Below are 10,606 nucleotides of genomic sequence, written 5' to 3' on the forward strand. Positions count from 1 at the left end.
CTGTTTCCACAGACTTTCGGCCATGTTTGAATACACGATGCAAGCGTTAAACAGGGTCATATAATGGGGTATTATCACCATAAGTTTCTTTCATTTCATCCAAAGTCTCCTGTGGTATTGCATTCTTTCAAATACAAAAACAGGATAACTGCTCGACATTCAACAGGCTCCATTTCACACCTGACTCAGTTCAAACATATGTAAAACAGAAACCACAATTAGTTCATAGCTGTAATTTTCCACATAACCCGTAGAGATATAAATCTTTGCACATGCAATATTTCAGCTAGATCAGACAACTGAAAGTGTGTCAGAGGCATTACTTATTTCACGCCCCTCCTATATATACATATATATATGAATAAAAATAAAATAAAAATACCAGCGATGGTGGACGTTATGTTGTTTTGAAAAAAGAAAAACCGAATGAATTTATGAAATGATCAACGTTTCGTCCCTATTGCAGAGGACATCTTAAGGATATTGAAAGGAAAAATGCAAAAAAAAAAAAAAAGAAAGAAAAGAAAACTATCATAGGCCATACGAAAATGAAAAGGAAACAGTGTTAAAATTATTCCCATATCGGGAAGGAAACTATGTATGTGTATGGGAAGGTTGGGTTGTTCAATGTCTATATATACACTTTTAAAAATACGTTAAATAAATATGTACACTTTTTTTTCTCTAAACTTATTTATTTTGTTGAATTATTTAAGGATTAAGGAAAAACAGTTTACCAGGATCTGTTTTGATATTTTGTTCTTTGATTATTATTTTCCCTATACTAGGGGCTAAATGGTAGAAGCCCTTTCTTTGCGGAATAGTATTAGTATTTAATATTAGTGCTGACTCTAAAAGTCTTCTTTTAGCTCTATCACGTATTTTATAATTTTCGCATGATCTAAATTAAATGAATGATCGTGTTCTGCACAATGGCTTTTTTCAAAACAACATATATATATATATATATATAAATATATATATATATATATATATATAGAGAGAGAGAGAGAGAGAGAGAGAGATGTTATATCAAGGGGTGTGCTATGTAATGTGTGTGTGTATGAATACGTTCTATAATTGAATATGTTTAATAGTTGGGTTTTATATTTTATCTGTATATTCATGTACCTGTAAATGCGTGTATGTATATACCTTGTATCATTTAGCTGATCGTCTAGTGTGTATAGTGTAACGTTTATGCAACAGTTCTAACAGGAAGTGATTGATGTGAACGTATCAAAACAGTTGTAGACAAACAGTTCTTTTTAACAAATTTAAAGTACGCAACACATACCTGAATTATTTGCGAACATTTATTTTCATGATCCGGTCGGTATCTTCAGAGATTGCACGTTTTTACATCTTATTATTATTATTATTATTATTATTATTATTATTATTAATAATAATAATAATAATAATAATAATAATAATAATAATAATAATAATAATAATTGACCCTTGGCCCTGCTTGCCACAGTTAACACAGATACTATGCTATGATCACAACCCAAAGGGTCGCAACATCACAGAGATGGAGAGAGAGAGACAGACACACAGATAGACAGAGATAGAGAGAGTAATAATTATATACATGGTATTATATTTACGCTATCTATCTGGTTCTTTACTATTTTGTTAAATTTATTTCAATTTCTGAAAATTAAAAAAAAGTATATTAAAATACGAAAAGTGCCAGATAAAAACTGCATTAGCGAATCATTCAAAGAATTGGAGGATCACCGATAGTAGAGTGGAAAATTGTACAGCAAGCCAGCGCATGTAGAAACTTAGACAATCTTTGTAAACTATATTTGACTGAGATACTTTTTATCGTAAACTTTAAAGAACCCCCAAAATGTATTAAAATGCAGGAGTTAAATAGCAAACGTTTACGTACATAAAGTAAACTTGAGGATAAGGACATATGTTGAACTACTTATACTATAGTAAAAAAAAAACAACATCAAAAATGATAATAATACTAATTATAATAAGGAAATGAATTAAAAAACAAATGCATAAACACCCGCGCTAGTATAACATAAACAAATTAAAAGTAAACCATCTCCAATTACAAAGAAAAGAAAACAATCCTCGCTGAAAGCACAAAGAAATAGTTGCGCGCGCTCATTGTGTACGATAAATGAATGTGTGATTAACTAAGTATCTGATTGGCTGACTTGCAACCCCAGTACGACAGGAATATATAAAATCACGAAACAACATCAATTGACGGCAGAAATGTCTGGTTTATATAGTGCAAGACGAATCCATTCTATCATAGATATAGGGGTGTTAACTACCACAGAACACCTTATCCGGAAGATTTATTTCTCCGAAATATAATTTTTCTTTCTCAGGGTGACCTCCAAATTGTCTGTCAGTTTACTTTTTTTCTACCGGAACGACATATTTAGGAACTTACTTTCATGTCAAATACGTCATACAGTAGGTATAACGTCTCTTCTTCTGGCGGAGTTTCACTTAACTCGCTCGAAGTGTGTTTGCTTATCTGGTTCAAGTTTAACACGGTCCTTTCACCACGTAGATCATACGGCCGATTCTGTTCTTGAGTGTTATCTGCCCCCAGAAAGTACTATTATCTTTGTGCATCATCTTTGTGCATCAGGAAGAACATTTTTTCTCCCGGCACGTAATTCGTCTTGACAACAGTTGTCTTTGCGGATTTTACTTGATTTGACAAACGTTTGTCAAAGGTTGGCCGTATTTTTTCGCGAACATGATTCTTCCAGGGACATATTGGATGGTGTATTCTCGTTAGGCATTATGCAGTACACTTGGAGAAATTGCTGTCACTCTTTTTCGGATGGAGTGTCTTTTGCTTTTTTCAAAGCCCTCTTCAAGTTTTTATGTCCACAAGTCTTTCGGCCTGTTAGTTTGACATAAGATGGTAAATTAGAGTTGTGATATGATCCACTTGGAAAGCCGGCATAAATTCTTGTAAGTCCCCGGATGTAAACCGATTGCCATTATGTGACATTAAACAGTCGACCACCTCTAACCGTGCGAACAATTCATTAAGAGGTTTTACAGTGAAGTCCGTAGTTGGGCTTTTGCACCTAAAAACTTCAGGCCACGTAGAGAAGCTGCCTATTACTATGAGGAAGGACTGTCCATCAAGTTGATACGTGTATCCTTGACCATGGGAAGTCATCTTGGACCATGAGCTGAATTGAATTGGTGTAACTTTAGCAGCTAGTAAAGATCCCCTCCATACGCTTATCATGTCTTGAATATCCTTGTCCATGTTTGTTCAGTACACGTCTGAACACACATTAACTTTTCATCTTGGTGGCGCCAGGTGTCCTGTGTGAGATTTACACACAGAACGCCACGGCGTCATAAGAAAGAAAAGTGTAATGCGTTCATTTTAGATTTTCTTTTGGAGGGTCGCTGGAACAACTACTCTCTCCCGATATAAAAATATCTGGTCGCATGTGGAGAATCTCTTTTTATCGAAAAAATGATGCTATAGGATTCTTTGTTTATCTGTGAATAATTATTTTCAGAATGTAGTAGGGTTCTCCACGCGTGTGCTATTGGTTTTGGTAGAACGGTTGCCCCTTTTATTTATGGTACACACGCCAATTCCATATGCGCTTGCGTCATCTGTGACGATAATGTCTAAATCTGTTTGTAATGAGTCAGGAATAGTTCCGATGTGAGCATCTCTTTTAGCTTTTCAAACTTCATCTTGCATTCCGCAGTCAAGTTCCGAACCTTGTCTTTCCTAAGTAGTTCATTCAAAGCTGCGCGTAATGTATGCATATTGGTAATGAAAGCTTGGTAGTAATTAGCTAAGTCTTAAACACTTTGCAGTGTTATGTCGTGTATTTTTTAATGGTATGGACTTTTCTGGATCGGGCTGTCAACCATCCCCATTTATTATATGTTCTAGGTATTTTACTTGGTTGAAGAAAAATACACATTTAGTGTTTTTATGTGTGAAGCCGCACTCGTTTATATTTTCGAATACCTGAAAAATGTGTTTTCTATGTTGTTCTATAGATTCGCTTTTCATCAGAATATCGTCCAGGTATCCAATGGAAAATTCATAGCCGCCCAACATTGTGTCGCTTATGTGTTGAAAGATACTTGGTGTGACTTTGATCCCAAAAACACTTTTGATCTTAAATAGTCCCTTGTGAGTGGTAATGCATAAAAGTTTGGAGCGTTCTTCCTCAGCGAGAATCTGTAAGAACGCTTCGTTCGTATCTATATTTGAGTCTATTTTCCCGCCATTTACTTTCGTAAAAACTTTCACGGGGCTGGATAACGGGTAATGATGATTGTTAATGCTGCATTCAATCCGGTTAAGAAGTCTGTGCAGACTCTGATATCCTCCGAATCTTTTCTTTACATACTCGGCGGGAGCTGCCTACTGGCTGTAGTCAACTTGGGTCAAAATTCCTGTTTTGACGATTCTGTCCAGTTCTACGTTAATATTTTGTATAGTGGCAAATGATATGCTACGTTTAAAAAAATAACATTGGAGAACGACTCATTCGAGTCTTTCTTTAGTTTTTCAACTTCGGCTGTAATGATTGTCAATATTTGACAAAAATTGCTAATGGCTGAGTCACAGAGTTCAAATATTTTTATCCAGTCACTCACAAAAAGGTTATTAGTGTTTTTAATACAAACATCTTGAGTATTAGTGTTTTTCCCTTTACCCTCACCTTTAATTATTATTCTTTCTCAAGTTATTAAACAAGCAGCTTTCTTGGTTCTAATTCTCCTCGGTCCTCTGATTTAGCATAAAATATGGTGCTGTATAATGGACAAATCTACACCACTATCATATTATACTGTAATATTCTTGTCCCCAATTTGTACTGCCATGTGCTTTGTTATAAACTTAACTCCTCGTTGTTTTTACGTAGGTACTCCAGAATCCTAATTGTTCTGCAATTTTTTAAATTTTTTTATTACATTTTCACCCCAAACAAGGCACATTGCCACTTTGGTGTAGGGGGCTACTATCATGGGAAACATCTACTGGGGTAATATGTAGGGATTAGGGCAGCGAGATGTTGGTTCACGTTGCACATGAACTTATGCATGTCAGTACAGTTGGGGAAGCAGTGACCTGGAATGGAATTCCAAAGTCTAGCAGTTCTGGGGAAGAAACTACTGGAGTAGAAAGATCTTTTACATCTAGGGATCTCTACAGTGTGGGGGTGGGATTTTGCAGCTTGTCGGGTCTGTCGAGGGTGTTCACGTCGTGGGGGCACAAGTGCTTGCAGTTCTTCAGAGCATTCACCATTATAATACTTGTAGAACAGGCAGAGGGATGCAATGTTTCGACGACGGGACAGAGGCTGAATCTTAGATGCCAGTTTAGGGCCTGATGTGAACCTTTGTATCTATTGCGTCTGCCCCGATCATATCTCCGAGACGGATATGTACAATCCTTCTGCCACTCGAATTCTGCACATGCTTGGTATGAATAACGGGGTAATTTAGGCTTCTTTTGTTTTTTTTTTCCTGGGGGTATGTTTGACTTTCGCTTGAATGTTTGAAGTGTAAGATTTTCTGTTACTTCGTACCTTTCCAATGTGTGCTACCCCCGTCTCTTCTTTATTTTTGGAGTCTTGCTTCTCCGAGATGATTGTTTGGCATACCTAAGCCAATTTTTTAAGGGTTATATTTGGTTTCATTTTTAATCTGTTGAGTGCCCGGTGTCTGAGTTCAGCGCCTTGGTCGACACGAACTCTTGAATGAAAATCAAGACCTTTAAGTCGGCCGTCAATATGAATAGTCTGAACTCGTCACAGAGTTTATTTACAACTTAAGCAAATATGATGTCATCTTTGTCTTTTTTGCGTGTAAGGTTGATGCATCTCCATCTTTTATGGAATAAGCTGATTTTTAGACAGTATAATTCCATCAAAGAGTCCACTGTTTCGTCGAACGACAATTCGCTCGTCTGTCTAGGGATGATATAATCCACGAACTTATTATGTGCTGCAGCTCCCAAATTTTGTTAATAAAAGACGAACCCTTATCTGCCTACTCTATTATTTAGTCAATACTGAATACGCCAGCAAATCTGCGAAAATATGATTCAAAAGATAGTGGCCTGTTTCTAATGCTGACCAGATCGCAGTTTTGGGGAAAAACATTCTTGTCTGACTCGTTGCTGTCTTTTTTCGCTATTACTTTCCAATTTTCTTCTTTGTCTGTGTTTGCATGTCAAGTATTTCTACGCTGAATTGCCTTCTTTCCTCTTCTCTTTCGATTTCTTCTTCTTTTCATTGTCTTTTTCTTTCTTATTCTTTTCTTTCTTATTTTCTTCTTTATTGGTCTCTTTAATTCTGTAATTCCAAATCTGAGTCTGCTGTAAACGCATGATTTCAACAAGTTGCCTTGAAAGTTCTTTCATTTTGAAAAATAAATAGACTTGCAAGAAAAAGTCTAAGAAATGCTAAATGAAAAAAACGCGACTTTACAAAGAAGATATGTAAAATTAATATTCACGAAGAACAAAAAAGTCACTTGTGGTTTTAACAGAAAACTTTTTCAATTTACCACAGGTAACAAGAGAAAATCGAGGACTTATTTTAACTCTCTCAAGAAGAATAAAAATACCACCAATTTTGAGTTCAGAAGAGTCTGGAATAATAAAACGAATTAAAATCCTTTTTCGTAGCAAAAATCCAATCGAGTAGGGTGTTATCCCGAATTCTCGTAATAGACTGAATGCGGTTTCGATCCTTCGTAGAGGTAATATAATTTTTTTCTCATTGTTTTACTGAGAAAACGAAAATCATGTAGACTATCGACAGACAAATTGTGAGGTTAAAGCAATAATTTCACTGTAAAGTGAAAATGACTTTTGCAAAGAGGAAAAATTAAGATATTTGCACAACCGGGAAAAAGATACTTTCTTGACCCTTTATTTTTTCATTTGTGTATTTAAAACAAAAGATGTTTACTTTCAACGAACAGTTTAAAAAATACGGCCTTTTAATATAGAAACACTTAGGCTAAAGAAATGTGTTTTTTTTTTCAAATGTAAAAACTGTGCATGACTTGCCCAAACCAAAAGTTAGAAATGAATTTTTAGCAATAGACAGCATTGTAGATTATTTCTATTAACAGCATTTCGAAAAATAATTTTTTCCGAGGTGAGGTCCTTTTTCGTCATTGAGAAAACTCTTTGGAGCCAATCTGTACTTTTTCAAAGATAGAAAAATACGACCTTGTTGAACAGAAGTTGGTCGTTTATCCAAAGGAGATCCTTGTGGGTCTTTTTTCGAATCTATACGTCGCCAATATTGTGGTGCTGTTTACAGGGTCACGATATTAAGGTGAAAGAGTCCTGATGTTCACTGCGAGCGGTTAAACTACGCATGCACTTTCTGCTTGATGACAGAAATGTCTGGTGCACATAGTACCAGATAAATCTATGCTATATCATAGATATACAAGTGTTAACTACCCGAGAGCATTTACCGAATTTTATAATTTAAATGCTACGATCGAAATGAAACATTTAAAAATGATAAAAATTTTGGATTATATAGTGCACATTGTAAAGGTAAAAAAAATGCTTCTTCTTCTTCATCATCTTCTTCTTCTTCTTCTTCTTCTTCTTCTTCTTCTTCTTATTATTATTATTATTATTATTATTATTATTATTATTATTGTGGGTGTTGGTTTTGCTGTTGTTCTTTGATTTAACCCAATCCTGCATCCTGTTGCAAAGAAAGAGAACCTAATATATGACGTCGCTATATAATTGTTAGATTATGAATGATAGATGTATTTGATTGTTGAATTATAGTTAATATTATGACTGTTTCTTACAGCCATAAGCGCTTTTCCGTTAGATAGAGACCAATTTGACCCCGAACGTTTGAAATCTTACAAGAGGAAGTCAGATAAGTCATACTCTAAACGATACATACACAAAAATGACATCACTGAAAACAGAGAAACAAAAAAGATTGAATTTAAAATCAGTTAGTCTCAGAATATTGTCGTGAACGGCCACTGAAATAATGTCTTAAAATAAACAAATTATGAGAACGGAGCAGCGATATACTTGATTTTCAATATATCGAAGTATGTCTTCATTTAGCTTGTATACGACTTGTTTAAAAGTATATATATATATATATATATATATATATATATATATATATATATATATATATATATAGTACATACGTAGTGGAATAAACGCACAATAGAAGTAGAAGTTTTAACGAAAAAGCAACACGAAACACAGTAAGGTGTAAAGGTTGACGAGGCTACACAACAAAGAAAAAAATTGAGGCAGTAACATGAAAATGAAAATAACATGTAGCGCAACATAGATTAAACGAAGTAGAAGAAAACAAAGAATATGCACGAAAGCATGTTTACACATTAATGATATTCACAGCAAATTATTCACACTTTAATTAAAGTAAAATAAATACAATAAAATATAAACTATTTTGCGTAATATATTATTGTGGCTTCAGAGTATATATATGATGCACATTTATAACGTTTCTGCTGGAAAATCTTTAAAATAGTTTTAATTCAAAAATATTGCAATTGAGTATTTAATATGTGTTCGCGTAATTCTGCTGGTTTTGAAAATTAATTAGTATTCCCCGCAGAATTTACCAGAAGAATAAATAAAGTAAAATGCAACAACGGTATAAAGCTATAAAAGCTTAATTTGGAGCCATTTACGCCAGTCGTTTACACATTTGTAGCACCAAATTGAACGGAATTCTGTAGCGAAAACCTATTAACCTCATGTGAACCGAACTGCATACCTTTGATTTTTAAATGAGTTGGACGAAAATAGAAATATACCATGCAGCCATCATACTTATCGTTGCCAAAAAATCACGACCTAAGAACAAAGAAATCCCAACTTCCCTCAAATATGGTAATCGAAAGGAATCAGTATTTAACTGACCTAGGCACATAGGTACTAGATATGAAACAATTCTAAAGTAAATAATTCAATGATATTCTGATAAAAAATATTGATCTATTTTTTAGATGATTATACGTTTTATCTGTTAATTTTCCTAGCGTAAAACTTTGCTGTAGTAGTTTCATATATAAATGCACAGAATGAATGGAGAGATTGCGTAATTCAATTTGCCACATGCATTATTTAGCAGAAAGATTTCTGTCACCCGTTCATCTCCTAAAATAATCCCTGTGCTCGATAGGAATCCTTCTCACATGCGTTATCTCGTTATTAAATAATGGAAATAACATTCACCAGAGCCCTAATATAATGCATGATTCGTCGCATTTCATTAAAAACAAAAAAAAGCACACAAAAATGCATGAAATACTAGAAGCAGTATAGACCTAAAACAATGGGGTTATTTATCGTGACAGAAGGAAGTCAATGAAATGTTGTTTAGCTTTCCCTCGTGTTCCCAGGAATCAATCCCGTGAGACTAACACGAGATCTCTATATGAGATAGATATTCGAATATTTAATTACCGTTCTCATTTACATGATCATGCATTATATATATATATATATATTTTTTTTTTTAATTACATTTTCACCCCAAACAAGGCAAATTGCCACTTTGGTGTAGGGGGCTACTATCAGGGGCAACAACTACTGGGGTACTATGTAGGGATTTGGGCAGCAAGGTGTCGGTTCACGTTACACTTGAACTTCTGCACGTCAGTACTGTTGGGGAAGCAGGGACCTGGAATGGAATTCCAGAGTCTTGCGGTTCTGGGGAAGAAACTATTGGAGTAAAAAGATCTTTTACATCTAGGGACCTCTACAGTGTGGGGGTGGGATCTAGTAGCCTGTCGGGTTTGTCGAGGGTGCTCGCGTCGTGGGGGCACAAGTGATTGCAGTTCATCAGAGCATTCACCACTAAAATACTTGTAGAACAGGCAGAGGGATGCAACATTTCGTCGATGGGACAGAGGCTGAAGCTTAGATGCCAGTTCAGGGCCTATCAGATTTGCGACTCTCTTTTGAACCTTGTCAAGGAGCGAGAGACTAGTAGCAGATGCACCAGCCCAGATGTGGCAGCAATACTCCATACATGGGCGAATGGTGGCCTTATAGAGGTACAGGATACTTTCGGGTGTTAGTAGTTTTCTAGCACGGTAGAGAGAGCCCACCTTTCTTGCAGCGGCCCTGGCAATGCCTTCAATGTAATTGTTCCAACTCATGTTTCCTGTGAACGTTAGGCCAAGGAGTTTGAAAGATGGACTCTCAGATAAAGAGTCGTTGGCCATTGCTATTGGTGGTAGAGAGGGTTTCTTGTAATTATTGAATGAAACTAGTTTAGTCTTGGCAGCATTGAACGCGACCAACCACTTTTGTCCCCATTCCACTACAGATTGGAGGTCTTCCTCTAGTGTTTCTGCCATTTCTTTAGAAATGTGTTCATTCGTCTTCCTGTCGTGTCTGCCATAGAGTGTAGTGTCATCAGCATATATACCCATCTCAGAGGCAATGTTGTCGGGGAGGTCATTTATGAATATCAGGAACAATAGAGGTCCAAGGATAGAACCCTGGGGCACTCCCGCATTTATATCATATTGTTTAGATGTGCGACCGTCGAGGACTACCTGGATTTTT

The 10,606-nt window shown here is 35.6% G+C and overlaps 1 protein-coding gene across 1 annotated transcript; it reads right to left on the reverse strand.

The window, feature by feature from the left end:
* Positions 1-2,899: 2,899 nt before the first annotated feature.
* On the reverse strand, positions 2,900-3,274 carry LOC145280268 (uncharacterized). The gene has a single exon (XM_080132042.1). The coding sequence runs from the start codon at positions 3,272-3,274 to the stop codon at positions 2,900-2,902; it is 375 nt and encodes a 124-aa protein (XP_079988168.1).
* Between the last annotated feature and the right edge of the window lie 7,332 nt (positions 3,275-10,606).

The sequence above is a fragment of the Euprymna scolopes genome, chromosome 7 (genome assembly GCF_053919585.1).
Source record: "Euprymna scolopes isolate OS-2025 chromosome 7, ASM5391958v1, whole genome shotgun sequence".
NCBI lineage: Eukaryota > Metazoa > Mollusca > Cephalopoda > Sepiida > Sepiolidae > Euprymna > Euprymna scolopes.

What these genes read in the sequence shown, in the direction of transcription:
- LOC145280268 (XM_080132042.1), bottom strand. Translation starts at nt 3,274, where the DNA reads ATGGACAAGGATATTCAAGACATGATAAGCGTATGGAGGGGATCTTTA.